This window comes from Agelaius tricolor, unplaced genomic scaffold, assembly GCF_023055355.1.
Source record: "Agelaius tricolor isolate 1412-34295 unplaced genomic scaffold, bAgeTri1.0.p SCAF_87, whole genome shotgun sequence".
In the NCBI taxonomy this organism is placed as follows: domain Eukaryota; kingdom Metazoa; phylum Chordata; class Aves; order Passeriformes; family Icteridae; genus Agelaius; species Agelaius tricolor.
The window spans coordinates 133,769-149,707 of NW_027269347.1; the positions used below are offsets into that span (position 1 = coordinate 133,769).

The window sequence follows — 15,939 nt, forward strand, 5'->3', positions numbered from 1 at the left end:
GCGGGAGGGGCGGGGTTCGAAAGCGAAACCTTAACGGACCCTTTTGGGAGCTGAACTGGCAGCACTGGTGTGGACTGGTGAGCTCAGGGGGCTGAACTGGGAGCACTGGTGAGCTCAGGGGGCTGAACTGGGAGCACTGGTGTGGACTGGTGAGCTCAGGGGGCTGAACTGGGAGCACTGGTGTGGACTGGTGAGCTCAGGGGGCTGAACTGGGAGCGCCATAGTCTAGACTGGGAACACTGGAGTGCACAGGGGAGCGCCCCAGGCTGTACTGGGAGCACTGGTGTGGACTGGGGAGCTGAGAGGGCTGTACTGGGAGCACTGGTGTGGACTGGTGAGCTCAGGGGGATGAACTGGGAGCACTGTAGTCCAGACTGGGAGCACTGGTGTGGACTGGTGAGTGCCCCACGCTGTACTGGGAGCACTGGTGTGGACTGGGGAGTGGCCCAAGCTGGACTGGGAGCAATGGTGTGCACTGGTGAGTGCCTTGTCTGGACTAGAGAGTGCCCCAGGCTGGACTGGAAACATTGATATGGACTGGGGGAACTCAGAGGGCTGTACTGGGAGCACTGGTGTGGACTGGGGAGCACCTCAGGCTGAACTGGGAGCACTGGTGGGGACTTGTGAGTGCCCCAAGGTGGACTGGGGAGTGCCTCATCCGAACTGGAGAGTGCCTTGTCTGGACTGGAGAGTGCCCCAGGCTGAACTGGGAGCACTGGTCTGGACTGGTGAGCTCAGGGGGCTGAACTGGGAGCACCATAGTCTAGACTGGGAGCACTGGTGTGGCCGGGTGAGCTCAGGGGGCTGGACTGGGAGCACTGGTGTGGACGGGTGAGCTCAGGGGGCTGGACTGGTATCACCGCACTCTAGACTGGGAGCGCTGGTGTGGACTGGTGAGCTCAGGGGGCTGGACTGGGAGCACAGGTGTGGCCAGGTGAGCTCAGGGGGCTGGACTGGTATCACCGCACTCTAGACTGGGAGCGCTGGTGTGCACAGGTGAGCAGCCCCCTCCTAACTGGTTTTAACTGGTGGCTCCCCAGGCCGTTGCTCGCTCCGGGAGCCCCACAGGGAGCACTCGCTGTCCGTGCCAGCGCCGCCATGGCGCTGCCCCGTGCCGGCCTCCTGCCCGGTGTCCTGCTGGTGGCCGACGCCCTGGCCCTGGTGCTGCTGGCGCCGCTGGTGCCGCTGCTGGCGCCGCTGGGCGTGCTGGGCCTGTGGCTCGAGGCCGCCCTGCGCTTGCCCGTCCTGGCCGCGGCCACCTGGCTGCCGGCCCCTCGCCGCCCCTCCGGAGCCGCCGCCACCGCGGCCGCCGTCACGGCCGCCGCCACCCCCGCGGTGTTCGGAACCTTCCGGAGCCTCCTGGGGCCGCCCGGTGCCGGCCCGGGGCTGTTGGCGGCCGCGGCGCCCGCCTGGCTCGGGGTCACCCACGCCGCTGCCGCCCTGGCCGTGCTGGCCTGGGCCGCGCCGCCGGCCCCCGGCAGCGTCACCGAGAGCCCCGGAGGCGCCCCCAAGGCTCCCGGCAGCCTCCGGCGCGCTCTGGCACTGACCTGGGAGGAGCGGAACGTCCTTGGAGCTGCCGTCCTCTGCCTCGTGATGGCCGTCGTTGGTGGGTGACTGTCCTGGCTTGGGGCAAATTTGGGAGAAAAACTCCAAAGGGGGCCCCTCCAGAAAGCAAACCCACACAGCCCCTCCCCACAAGGGGCTAGCTCAGTCAGTAGAGGGGGGGGTCTGGTCATCTCATTAAGATGAGACCCTTAAGCTCAGGGTCATGGGTTCAAGCCCTATGTTGGGTGCCAGATTTTGTCCTGGTTTAGGGCAAATTTGGGAGAAAATCTCCAGAGGGGGCCCCTCCAGAAAGCAAACCCACACGGCCCCTCCCCACAAGGGGCTGGCTCAGTCAGTAGAGCGTGAGATGCTTAATCTCAGGGTCATGCGTTCAAGCCCTACATTGGGTGCCAGATTTTGTCCTGGTTTAGGGCAAATTTGGGAGAAAATCTCCAGAGGGGGCCCCTCCAGAAAGCAAACCCATGTGCCCCCTTCCCCAAACCAGTTCAGGAAGGATTCCTCGGAGAGAGAAGTGGAAAGAACCTGTTTATTTAACAGGCACAGCACCCCCCAGCACACAAAATGAACAATACTGGGTGACAGCGCTCTGAAAAAGATGACAAATTCAGAAAGTCTCTCTTGGGGGTGGTCACTCTGTTATCAGGCCCTCTGTTATCAGTCCCTCCAGTGCTGGGGCAGCTGCTGCAGGCCACAAGGTGCAAACTCTTGGTGTTTGCCAGGTGCCAGTCCGCAGCAGGTTTGAGTGGTTCCAAAAAAGGGAAAGGAAAAACAGTCCAGGGAAAAATTTGGACTGCTTAGCTAAACTAACTAATGAGCAGGAGCAAAAAGCAGAAGTAAGAGCAAAGCAAAAAGCAAAAGCAGCACCGTGCACTGTCCTGTCTGTGTGTCCTGCCAGGAGTGTTGGAGCGGCTGATAACAAAACCAAAACAAAACTTTCACTCTTCAGAGCCAGCCTGGAAGGCACAGAACATGATATCCAGCATAAACAGAACACACAGATAGGGATACAGGCATCATAACGTCACCCTAGGATGTTGACATGTGGTGACAGACGCTGACACCCCAAATTTGGGCTCTGCAGCCCCAAATTGGGAACCCCCCCAATTTGGGATACCCCCTAAATTGGATGCTGGCGCCTAAAAATGGAGTGCTGAGCCCCTAAATGGGCCATGACCACCCTAAAATTGAGTGGTGACCCTCCTAAATTGTGAGTTGACTCCTTCAGTTGGGTGCTGACCCTGCCAAAATGGGGTGCTGACTTTCCAAATTGGGTTCTGACCCTGCAAACTTGACTGTTGGTCCCCCAAAATTGGGTGCTCACCCTCAAACTTAGGGTCTGATGCCCAAAAATGGATGTTGACCTGGGATCTTAAGGTCCTGATCTCCTATGTTTAGGTTCTGAACCATAAAATTGTGTGCTGAACACCCCCAAAATTGGTACTGACACCCCTAAATTGGGCGTAAAATCCCTAAATTTGTCACCAAACCCCCAAAATTGGGCCCTGACCTCTCTGAATCGTCTCCTGCCCAAATCGTGTCCCGCCTCTCCAAAATTAGACCCCCGCTCCCCGGACCAGGTCCTGCCCCTCACAAATCAGGGTCCCCCTGTGTCAGTGGTGACGCCCATGGTGACACAGCCTCGGTGACACGCAGGGGAGATGGCGGGGCCGTACGTCACCGGGAAGGTGCTGGATGCCATCGGGAGTGGGGATGGAGTCACCGCCGGAGCTGTCGGGATGGTGGCGGCTGCTGGAGCCACAAGGTGGGTGGCAGCGTTCCCAGGGCCCGTCCCCGTGTCCCCAAGGTCGCTGGTGTCACCGTGTCCCCGTGTCCCCACAGTGTGCTGTTTTCTGGGGGCCGGGGGTCTCTCTTCATGCTGTTGATGGCGCGTCTCCGTCAGAGCCTGAGCCTCCGGCTCTTCTCCCACCTGGTGCACCAAGACCTGGACTTCTTCCAGGGAACGCCAGCAGGTAACAGGGCACGGCCCAGCCCCATCCCACCTGACCCATCCCACCTGTCCCATCCCATCCCATCCCATCCCATCCCATCCCATCCCATCCCATCCCATCCCAGCTATTCTGTCAGCCCAGTCCAGTCCCATCCCCATCATCCCAGCCCCCAGTCCCCATCCCATCCTCTCCCATCTGTCTGTTATCCCATCCCATCCCATCCCATCCCATTGGTCCCATCCCATCCTATCCTGTTATCCCATCCCATCACTCCATCCCATCCCATTGGTCCCATCCCATCCCATTGATCCCATCCCACCCCATCCCTTCCCACTGATCCCATCCCATCCCATTGATCCCATCCCATCCCATCCCATCCCATTGATCCCATCCCATCCCATCCCATTGATCCCATCCCATCCCATCCCATCCCACCCCATCCCATCCCATCGATCCCATCCCATCCCGTCCCACCCCATCCCATTGATCCCATCCCATCCCATCCCATCGATCCCATTCCATCCCATCCCATTGATCCCATCCCATCCCATCCCCATCCCATCCCATCCCATCCTATCCTGTTATCCCATCCCATCACTCCATCCCATCCCATTGATCCCATCCCATCCCATCCCATCCCATCCCATCCCATCCCATCCCATCCCATCCCATTGATCCCATCCCACTGATCCCATCCCATCCCATCCCATTGATCCCATCCCATCCCATCCCATTGATCCCATCCCATTGATCCCATCCCATCCCATCCCAACCCATCCCATCGATCCCATCCCACCCCATCCCATCCCATTGATCCCATCCCATCCCATCCCATTGATCCCATCCCATCCCAACCCATCCCATCGATCCCATCCCACCCCATCCCACCCCATCCCATCCCATTGATCCCATCCCATCCCATCCCATTGATCCCATCCCATCCCACCCCATCCCATCCCATTGATCCCATCCCATCCCGTCCCACCCCATCCCATCCCACTGATCCCATCCCATCCCATCCCATCCCATCCCGTCTGTTATCCCATCCCACCACTCCATCCCCATCATTCCCATTCCCACCATCCCATCCCATTCCATCCCATCCCATCTTCCTGGCTTCATTCCATCCAATGTTCCATCCTGTCCCCATCCCACTTTCCCGTTCTAGCCACTGTCCTGTCCCCATTATTCTCACTCCTGTGGCTCCACCCTGTTGCACATCCCCAGCTTCCTCCCGCCATCCCATCACCCCATCCCACCATCTCCATTCCTGCCATCCCATCTCCCCTGTCCCACCCCATTCCACCCTGACCATCTCCATACCCAGCATCCCATCCCACTGCTCCCCGTCACATCATTCCCATCCCGAATGGGATCATCCGGGATGGGACCGTGGTCTCACCCACCACGATCCCAACCTCTTTTCCCACCCTGCAGCTGAGCTCCTGGCTCAGTTTTCCATGGAAGTGCCCCGGGTGTGCAGGGCAGTACCGAGTGGAGCCAACCAGCTGCTCCGGAGCCTGGTGATGGCCCTGGTGGTGGGGGTGTTCATGGTGGGGCTGGCACCGGGGCTGGCACTGCTGGCACTGCTGGAGGTGCCCCTTGGAATCGCCACCCGCCGCATCCAGAGCACCCGCAAACAGGTCAGGAGTGCAGCAGGGAAGGAGTGGGAGGGGAATGAAGAAAAGTGGGAATGGTGGGGCTGGGGTGGGGGCTAGGGGAATGGGATGGTGGGAATGGGATGGAGAATGGAAAGGGGGACGATGGAGGTGGAAATGGTGGGATGGAAGGGGATAAAGACAAGGGGAGTGGGATGGGATGGGATGGGATGGGATGGACAATGGAAAGGAGGATGATGGAGGTGGAAATGGTGGGATGGAAGGGGATAAAGACCAGGGGAGTGGGATGGGGAATGGAAAGGGGGATGATGGAGGTGGAAATGGTGGGATGAAAGGGGATAAAGACCTGGGGAATGGGATGGTGGGGATGGGATGGGATGGGACCAATGGGATGGGACCAATGGGATGGGATGGGATGGTGGGGATGGGATGGGATGGAGAATGGAAAGGAGGATGATGGAGGTGGAAATGGTGGGATGAAAGGGGTTAAAGACCAGGGGAGTGGGATGGTGGGAGTGCTGACATGGGGATAGAACGAAATGGTGTAGATGGGAGTGGTGTGGATGGGAAGAGAAGGATGAGATAAGGTGGGATGGTGGGGATGGGATGAGACAGCGGGGATGGGGATGGTGCGATTAGGACTGGGAGAACGGATGGCAATGGTGAGGGTGGGAGAGAAGGGTGTGGGATGGCAGGAGTGCAATGGTGGGGATGCAGTGGGTGTGGTGGGATGGCATGCGGATGGTGGGCCAGGAAGGTGCCCTGGGAACGTTGGAGACCCCCCCGTTGCTGCCACAGGCACTTCAGCGATCCATGCTGGAAGCATCCGCCCGCACAGCCGCCGGGGTGCAGGAATCTGTTGCTGCCATCGAGACCATCCGAACCTTTTCGGCCGAGGAGGAGGAGGAGGAGCAGCACAGGCGTAACCTGGACAAGGAGCTGAGGCTGAAGGAGCAGATAGAGCTGGAGCTGGCAATCTTCACCCTTGTCTACAGGGTCAGGGGGGACTGGGAATGGGAAGAGCAGGGAATGGGGATGCCAGGACCAGGGATGAGGACGCTGGGAATGGGGGATACTGGGAATGAGGACACTGGGACCAGGAATGGGAAACCGGCTGAGATGGGGGCACTCAGAGCAGAATGGGGACACCAGAACAGGGACATTGGGATCAGGAACAGGCATGGCAGGAATGGGGATGGTGACATTAGAAACAGGATGGGAACACTGGGATAAAGGTTGGGAACATCAGTTTGGTGGTGTTTGCGGGTCCCCAGGACGAGAGAAGAGACAAAAATCTTGACTCCACGTTTCAGAAGTCTGATTTATTATTTCATGATATATATTATATCAAAAGAAAATGATATACTAAAACTATACTAAAGAAAGAGAAAGGAGACGTTAGAAAGCTACAAAGGAATGAATAATAAAATCTTGTGACTGACCAGAGAGTCTGACACAGCTGGACTGTGATTGGTCATCAAGTAAAAACAACCACATGAGACCAATCAAAGATGCAGCTGTTGCATTCCACAGCAGCAGATCATTGTTTTTTACATTTTGTTTCTGAGGCCTCTCAGCTTCTCGGGAGAAAAATCCCGGTGAAAAGGTTTTTCAGAAAATATGTCAGTGACACATCAGGAACAGGGACATCAAGAGTGAGATGGGGACACCAGAACTGGAATGAGGACAGCAGGAACAGGGATGAGGCCACCAGGAACAGAGATGAAGACACAGAGATAAAGGAGTGGGATGGGGACAGGCGGAATGGGGGCACCAGGAGTGGGGGCAGATGGAATGGGGACACCAGGAGCTGGCTGGGGACAGATGGAATGGGGACACGAGGAGTGGGTTGGGGGCACCAGGAGTGGGTTGGGGTCAGCAGGAGTGGGATGGGGACACCAGGAGTGGGTTGGGGGCACCAGGAGTGGGTTGGGGACAGGCGGAATGGGGACACCAGGAGTGGGTTGGGGACACGAGGAATGGGTTGGGGGCACCAGGAGTGGGTTGGGGGCAGATGGAATGGGGACATGAGGAGTGGGTTGGGGACACCAGGAGTGGGTTGGGGACACCAGGAGTGGGTTGGGGGCAGCAGGAGTGGGTTGGGGACACCAGGAGTGGGTTGGGGACAGGTGGAATGGGGACACCAGGAGTGGGTTAGGGACACCAGGAGTGGGTTGGGGACAGGTGGAATGGGGACACCAGGAGTGGGTTGGGGACACCAGGAGTGGGTTGGGGGCACCAGGAATGGGTTGGGGACAGGTGGAATGGGGACACCAGGAGTGGGCTGGGGACACCAGGAGTGGGTTGGGGGCACCAGGAGTGGGTTGGGGGCACCAGGAGTGGGTTGGGGGCAGATGGAGTGGGGACACCAGGAGTGGGTTGGGGTCAGCAGGAGTGGGTTGGGGGCAGATGGAATGGGGACACCAGGAGTGGGTTGGGGACACCAGGAGTGGGTTGGGGGCAGCAGGAGTAGGTTGGGGGCAGATGGAATGGGGACATCAGGAGTGGGTTGGGGACACCAGGAGTGGTTTGGGGGCACCAGGAATGGGTTGGGGACAGGTGGAATGGGGACAGCAGGAGTGGGTTGGGGACACCAGGAGTGGGCTGGGGGCACCAGGAGTGGTTTGGGGGCACCAGGAGTGGGCTGGGGGCAGATGGAATGGGGACACCAGGAGTGGGCTGGGGACACCAGGAGTGGGTTGGGGGCACCAGGAGTGGGTTGGGGGCACCAGGAGTGGGTTGGGGACAGCAGGAGTGGGCTGGGGGCAGCAGTATCCCTGTCCCACCCACAGGTGATCGAACTGGCCATCCGGGTCATGGTGCTCTTCCGGAGCCACCAGCAGCTCCGCGAGGGATCCATCACTCCTGGGGTCCTCGTCACCTTCCTGCTGTACCAGGAGAGAGTCGGTAGCCATGTCCAGGTGATCCCATGGAATGCACGTGTCTGTCCATCCGTCCGTTCTTCTGTCCATCCCGGTGGCACCCCTTCCTTCTCCCCAGGTGCTGCTCTACGGCTTCAACGAATTCCTGACCAACGCAGCTGCTGGACAGAAGATCTGGGAATACCTGGATCGGAAACCCACGGGGAACGTCGGGGGGACGCGGGAGCCCCCCGAGCTTCAGGGCCACGTCACTTTCCAGAAGGTCTCCTTCGCATATCCTGGGAATCCAGAGCGCCCTGTGCTGAAGGTGGGCCTGGGGGCAGGTGGGGCTTCCCAGGGGTGGGAATTCTGGCATCACCTGCTGTCACAATCCATCCTTACGAACGGGTCTCGTGATGGTTCGTGGGTTGATCTCAGGGTGCAAAAAACACCGACACGGCACAGGGGGCTGCAGTGATAATCAAAACAAATGTACCTTTATTGAATAACCACAACAAAATGCAATAGAGGGATTAAGGGAGAGAAAAAGATAGAGAAAGATAGAGAAAAGAGAGAGAGAGAGAGAGAGGGATATAGCTACCAAACGTAGAGACGAAGTCCTTTGGTCCAGTCGAGTCGAGGATCCGCCTGTTACATCAGGGAGATCTCAGAGGCACAGTTCATCTGGACCCCAATTATACTCTTTTTCGATGGGGGAAGGGGAATGGATTTTGCAACCCAATCAAAGGTCGTTTATTGTATCTTCGGGGGGGAAAGAGTGATGTTTGGATAGGGGTACACACAGTCCATGTTCTCTGCAGTGGGTGAGAGCCATTGTCTTCTTGGTCCCCTGCTCGCACCTGCAACATCCATCTTGCTTTGGTTAGCTTGCCTCCCCCACACACCTCCCCCAGGTTAGGGGTCTCAGTCCCAGTCCTTGGAAAGAGTGTGGGGGGGCCTTTTCACATAGGGATTTCATGTCTCGGTCTTTGATGGAGAGGCCTTGTACATCTCAGTCTGTCTGTCACGGCCGTTGTAAGACAAGTGAGGGGTCTTCTGTGGGGGACCACCCAAAACTCAGGAGAAGTCCAGCCAGGCCGAGAGGTGGGACAACTTCCAAGGCTATTGTTGCAAAAAGGCAAGGGGCCCCCTTCTTCCTTTCACTGGGTTCAGTGTAGCATACAGCAAACACACCTGGGAGCAATAGCTTAGCAATGCTCTCAGGTCTCGGGGCCATTGTTGGTATGTGACTTTCTGCTTCAGGCACAGAGATTTTAGACAGTGGGGTGTGATGGTGTTCACAGGGGTCATAGGATGAGGGAAGAGACGTAGATTTGACTCTATGTTGCAGAAGGCTTGATTATTATTTTATGATATATATCACATTAAAACTATACTAAAAAGAATAGAAGAAAGAGTTCTCATCAGAAGGCTAGCTAAGAATAAGAAAAGAATGAATCAACAAAAGTCTGTGGCTCAGACAGAGAGAGAGAGCCAACTCTGCCGTGATTAGCCATTAATTCCAAACATCCACAGAAGACTAATCACAGATCCACCTGTTGCATTCCACAGCAGCAGATAATCATTGTTTACATTTCGTTTCTGAGGCCCCTCAGCTTCTCAGAAAATAAAAATCCCAAAGAAGGATTTTCAATGAAAAGCTGTCTGCGACAGCAGGGGGGGGTCCTCTCTTCGGTGGTGCCCCAGTGACGATCGCGAGGCAGACGAGGGATGTTTCAGACAGACCCTCACACCCGCGCCCATCCCGCAGGACGTGAGCTTCGAGGCGCGCTCCGGGGAGGTGACGGCGCTGGCGGGGCCCAACGGCAGCGGGAAGAGCACGGCCGTGGCGCTGCTGGAGCGGCTGCGGGATCCCGGCAGCGGGGCGGTGCTGCTGGATGGGATCCCGCTGCCGGAATACGAGCACCGGTACCTGCACCGCAAGGTGGGGACGGCAGAGACGCTGGCAGCGCTGGGCATGGAGTGGGGAGAATGGGGACAGGGGTCAGGGGACAGTTGTGGCGGTGGTCACAGGGGTCTGAGGATGAGGGGAGAGACGAGGATCTGACTCCATGTTTCAGAAGGCTTGATTTATTATTTTATGGTATATATAATACATTAAAGCTATACTAAAAGAACAGAAGAAAGGATTTCATCAGAAGGCTTAGCTAAGAATAGAATAGGAAAGAATGAGAACAAAGGGTTGTGGCTCGGGCTCTCCATCCGAGCCAGCTGGGCTGTGATTGGCCATTAATTACAAACATCCAACATGAGACCAATCACAGATGCACGTGTTGCATTCCACAGCAGCAGATAACCATTGTTTACATTTTGTTCCTGAGGCCTCTCAGCTTCTTAGGAGGAAAAACCCTAAGGAAAGGATTTTCCATAAAAGATGTCTGTGACGGACAATGAAATGGAACTGGGACCATGGAGCATGGGAGCAGAAATGGGAAGAGGGATGGGGACACCAGGAATAGGATGGGGACAACAGGAAATGGGATAGGAACATTGGGAAATAGGATGGGGATGACAGGGACGGGGATAGGAAAAGTGGGAAGTGAGGGATGGGGACACTGGGGACACAGATGGGGACAATGGGATCAGGGATGGAGACTATGGGGACACCAAGGTGGGATGGGGTCATGGGACAGGGGTGGGGACACCAGGAGCCAGGACAGCGTCACAGGGCTTGGTGCTGGTGCAGGTGGTGCTGGTGGAGCAGGATCCCGTCCTGTTTTCTGGAACGATCCGTGAGAACATCCTGCTGGGGCTGGAGCACTGCAAAGAGTCAGAGCTGCAGGAGGCCGCCACTGCTGCTGGAGCCATGGACCTCATCCAGGGGCTGGAGCAGGGCTGGGACACTGGTGAGAGCCAGGGGGATCCCCCTGATCCCAGGATCCCCTGGAAGTGATGGGAGAGCGGGGTGGGTGGCACATGGTGGGGTGTGCAGGGGATCCCTGAGGTCAGATCCCACTGATCCCATGGGATCGTTCATGCAGGTGACACCCCACTGATCCCATGGGATTGCTGACACAGGTGACATCCCACTGATCCCATGGGATTGCTCACACAGGGGACATCCCACTGATCCCATGGGATCGCTCACACAGGTCACATCCCACTGATCCCATGGGATTGCTCACACAGGGGACATCCCACTGATCCCATGGGATTGCTGACGCAGGTCAGATCCCACTGATCCCATGGGATTGCTCACACAGGTGACATCCCACTGATCCCATGGGATTGCTCACGCAGGTGACATCCCACTGATCCCATGGGATTGCTCACGCAGGTGACATCCCACTGATCCCATGGGATTGCTCACGCAGGTGACATCCCACTGATCCCATGGGATTGCTCACGCAGGTGACATCCCACTGATCCCATGGGATTGCTCACACAGGTGACATCCCACTGATCCCATGGGATTGCTCACGCAGGTCACATCCCACTGATCCCATGGGATCGCTCACGCAGGTCACATCCCACTGATCCCATGGGATTGCTCACACAGGTGACATCCCACTGATCCCATGGGATCGCTCACGCAGGTCAGATCCCACTGATCCCATGGGATTGCTCACACAGGTGACATCCCACTGATCCCATGGAATTGCTCACACAGGTGACATCCCACTGATCCCATGGGATTGCTGACACAGGTGACATCCCACTGATCCCATGGGATTGCTCATGCAGGTCAGATCCCACTGATCCCATGGGATTGCTCACGCAGGTGACATCCCACTGATCCCATGGGATTGCTCACGCAGGTGACATCCCACCGATCCCATGGGATTGCTCATGCAGGTGACATCCCACTGATCCCATGGGATTGCTCATGCAGGTGACATCCCACTGATCCCATGGGATTGCTCATGCAGGTCAGATCCCACTGATCCCATGGGATTGCTCACGCAGGTGACATCCCACTGATCCCATGGGATTGGTCACACAGGTCAGATCCCACTGATCCCATGGGATTGGTCACGCACTGGTGAGGGTGTGTGGGGCCTAGGAAAAAGGTGGGGCACCTCTCAAGCTGGGATCCTGCTGATGCCAGGCTCCTCCCCAGAGGTGGGGGAGCACGGGGGGTGGGAGGACAGGGGAGAGCTCCAGGGCTGCGCCCCACTGATCCCCTGTGGCCGCTCCCGCAGAGGTCGGGGGGCGGGAGAAGAGGGGAGAGCTCCAGGGCTGCGCCCCACTGATCCCCTGTGGCCGCTCCCGCAGAGGTCGGGGGGCGGGAGAAGAGGGGAGAGCTCCAGGGCTGCGCCCCCCTGATCCCCTGTGGCCGCTCCCGCAGAGGTCGGGGAGCGTGGGTGGCGGGAGAAGAGGGGAGAGCTCCAGGGCTGCGCCCCCCTGATCCCCTGTGGCCGCTCCCGCAGAGGTCGGGGAGCGTGGGGGGCGGGAGAAGAGGGGAGAGCTCCAGGGCTGCGCCCCCCTGATCCCCTGTGGCCGCTCCCGCAGAGGTCGGGGAGCGTGGGGGGCGGCTGGCGGCGGGCGAGCGGCGCCGTGTGGCCCTGGCCCGGGCTCTGCTCCGGCGCCCGGCCGTGCTCATCCTTGACGAGGCACTGGACGATGGAGATGACGGAGCGGTGAGCGGGGTGGCATGGAGGGGGTGCAGTTGGTGAAAATGGGGTGTGATGGTTTGGATGGGGTGGCTGGGATGAGGTGGTGGGAATAAGGGATGATGATTGGGATGGAGTGGGGATGATGTGATGGAAGACAGGGATTGGATGGGGTGGTGTGGGTCAAGGAGGTGGAGAAGTAGGAGAGGATAGTAGGGTGGGAATGGTGAGGATGGGATAGAGACCAGGGGTGTAGGATGGCAGGAAAGTAGAATGAAGGAATGAAGACAAGGAGATGTTATAGGGTAGGGTGGGGTGGGAATGGAGGGGATTGGAATGCTGGGATGAGGACAGAGATGGAATGCGATGGGAAGGGTTGGGGTGGTGGGAGGAGGACGGGATGAGACAGTAGGAATGGGGATGGTGTGGACAGGATGGCATAGTGGGCATGGGGATGGGATGGAGAACAGGGAGAGGGGATGGTAAGAACAGCATGATGGGATTAGGGTGGGACTGAGAGTGGGGTGGGATCAGGTGGGACAGGGTAGGACTGAGTTGGGTTGGATGGGATGGGTTGGGATGGGATGGGATGGGATGGGATGGGATGGGATGGGATGGGATGGGACAGGAAGGGATGGGATGGGGGTTCTCTGAGCTGGATGGGATCGGATGAGCGTTCTCTGGGCTGGATGGGTTGGGATGGGAGTTCTCTGGGTTGGATGGGTTGGGATGAGCGTTCTCTGGGTTGGATGGGTTGGGATGGGAGTTCTCTGGGTTGGATGGGTTGGGATGAGCGTTCTCTGGGCTGGATGGGATCAGATGAGCGTTCTCTGAGCTGGATGGGTTGGGATGAGCGTTCTCTGGGCTGGATGGGTTGGGATGAGCGTTCTCTGGGCTGGATGGGTTGGGATGAGCGTTCTCTGGGCTGGATGGGATCAGATGAGCGTTCTCTGGGCTGGATGGGTTGGGATGAGCGTTCTCTGGGCTGGATGGGATCGGATGAGCGTTCTCTGGGTTGGATGGGTTGGGATGAGCGTTCTCTGAGCTGGATGGGTTGGGATGAGCGTTCTCTGGGTTGGATGGGTTGGGATGAGCGTTCTCTGAGCTGGATGGGTTGGGATGAGCGTTCTCTGGCCCCAGGCACAGCGCTGGGTGCGCTCTGGGCTGGCCCGGACTGTGCTGGTCGTGTCCCACCGGCCGCGGGTGCTGGATGGGGCCGATCGCCTGGTGGTGCTGGAGCGTGGAGCTGTGATGGAGACAGGAACACCCGCGGAGCTGCGGGAACGCCGCGGCGCCTACAGCCGCCTGCTCCTTGGAGGAGGCAGCACTGGGCAGCCCGAGCCCCCCGGGATGGGCAGCAAGCAGGGGGCTGCATCTGGCAGGGAATAAAGGGGAATTAGCCCCAGTGTCCCCAGTTAGCCCCAGTGTCCCCATTCCCGGTGTTTGTGTCACCAGCCAGCTCCTGGTGTCCCCAGTCATGGTGTCCTGTGAATCTCTTCTCCCCACATCCTCAGGATCCCAGCTCCCTGTGTCCCCCATGTCCCCGCTGTGTCCCCCAGGTGTGCCCATTCCCTGGATGTGTCTGTGTCCCCTGTATCCATCATGTCCCCACGATCCCTGGTCCCCATGTCTGCTCCTGGACATGGGACACAGGGTGGGAAATCAATCCCAAGGAATTGATCTGGGCATGGGTGTCATGTCCTCATCTCACTCCTGCTCATTCCAAGCTCCTGGTGTCCCCAGTCTTTTCCCAGTGTCCCTGTCCCCAGTGTCTTCATCCCCGTTCCCAATGTCCCCTTTTCTATTCCTGGTTCTCTGAGAGGAAGTGCTGGGCACTGGAGGAGGGAACTGGGATTTATTGCCCAAACCAGGGTATTTTTACATGAGAAATAAAACATTTTGAACAACTTGTGTAATTCTTGTGTTTAAAACATGGGAAAACAGGAAGTCAGCCTGTTGGGAAGGGCTGCTGTGTGATGAGTGGGAGCAGCAGGATGAGCTCTGCCAGCAGTTTGTGGCTTTCTGCAGGGAGAGGGAAGGGGTTGGACCTGCACCATAGATCATTCAGCTGGTGATTCCTGCTGGGGTGAGAGTGAGAATCGGTGTCACCCTGTCTCTGTCCCCATCCCACGGGCTGGATCTGGCTGAGGAGCCCACAGAGAGCAAGGATCCCACCAGATCCTGCTGCATCCATGGTACCCCAATCCTGCTCCATCAATAGCGCCTGATCTGCTTTGGAATCCTGTCGTGAACGGCGGAAGAATTGCAGCACACAATATGCGTGAACAGCAAATCTCAAAGTTTATTGATAACTCACACATATTTATATTGGTGTTAATGAAGCTTATACATATTGCAAAAGCTGAGCTCATTATTGGCTAAAGCACACTTAGATCAACCACACCTACTTCTATGCTCTAATGATTATTTTGTTTCTATGTTTACATTCTTGTGGCTATTCTACTTAGGCTATCTTCATTTTCTGGCAGACGATTTTCTCCCCCATCTTCATGTTGCAGCAAAGGTCACCATGACCCTTGTCAGTGACTGGACACTGATTACTTAATCCCCAGCTTGTTTCCCCTATCCTTATCCAACGGTATCACATCAAAGTGGCCTTTCTCAGCTAGCCAATTATCCACAAAGCTCTCCACAGAATCCCCCCGGCCCTGTTCTGGAATCCCACTCCAATTCTGCTCCATCCATCCCCCCTGATCCTGCTCTGGAATCCAGCTCAGATGCACTTCAGAATTCTACCTGATCCTGATCTGGAACCGTGCCCTGGTCTGGAACCCTGCCCTACATCCCTTCTGGAATCCCACACATGCTCTGCTCTGCACCTGTGGCCTAGCAATTGGTTTCTCTGCCTGTTTCTGCAGAATGAGAGGATCCGTGAGATTCCAGCGCGGATCACGCGCCAGGATTCACCTGCATGGAGGTGACCCAGAGCTGGATCTGCCGCTGTGTCAGGTCCCACGTGGGGCGTGAGGGGCACAGGAGATGGACACCGCTCACCCCAGGGTTCGTGTGGCAGAGAGGGTTTTATTTTCCACTCCCTCCTTTTCACAGAGCCTTTGAAAGGCCCGGCCTGGATGCTCTCATTGGTTTGTACTCCACGCCCCTTCGGGTCCTGGGCCACTGAAATGCCTGCAGGCTTGTGAGAGACCAAATTGGCCAAAGCCCTTGTCACTGAGCCCAGGGCTGGCAACGTGACACCAGCACCTCACCCTTTATTTTCTATAAATTGTGATTTGCATTATAGCTGCAGCTTTTATGTCCAGGACCTGCTAGGGGAGAGCTCAGGTAAATATGCCTGGGGCCTATAGGTTACAGATCACAACTTATTTGTAAAAACAACAAACCATTTAAG

General features: G+C 57.4%; 1 protein-coding gene across 4 annotated transcripts; it reads left to right on the plus strand.

Annotated features, from left to right (window-relative positions):
- The first annotated feature begins 7 nt into the window (after window positions 1–7).
- Window positions 8–14,476, plus strand: LOC139585660 (antigen peptide transporter 2-like). Of its 4 annotated transcripts, none has more exons than XM_071418495.1 (12): window positions 8–77; window positions 1,041–1,606; window positions 3,220–3,328; window positions 3,406–3,536; window positions 4,953–5,158; window positions 5,933–6,130; window positions 7,927–8,055; window positions 8,135–8,323; window positions 9,767–9,940; window positions 10,703–10,862; window positions 12,469–12,596; window positions 13,710–14,476. In XM_071418495.1, the coding sequence occupies exons 2-12, from the start codon at window positions 1,099–1,101 to the stop codon at window positions 13,956–13,958; spliced, it is 2,181 nt and encodes a 726-aa protein (XP_071274596.1). In that variant the 5' UTR covers window positions 8–77; window positions 1,041–1,098; the 3' UTR covers window positions 13,959–14,476. The 4 variants fall into 4 exon arrangements, with proteins under 4 accessions (XP_071274596.1, XP_071274595.1, XP_071274598.1 ...); XM_071418494.1 differs by lacking the exon at window positions 8–77 and adding an exon at window positions 93–396; XM_071418497.1 differs by lacking the exon at window positions 8–77 and adding an exon at window positions 168–190.
- The last annotated feature ends 1,463 nt before the right edge of the window (window positions 14,477–15,939 follow it).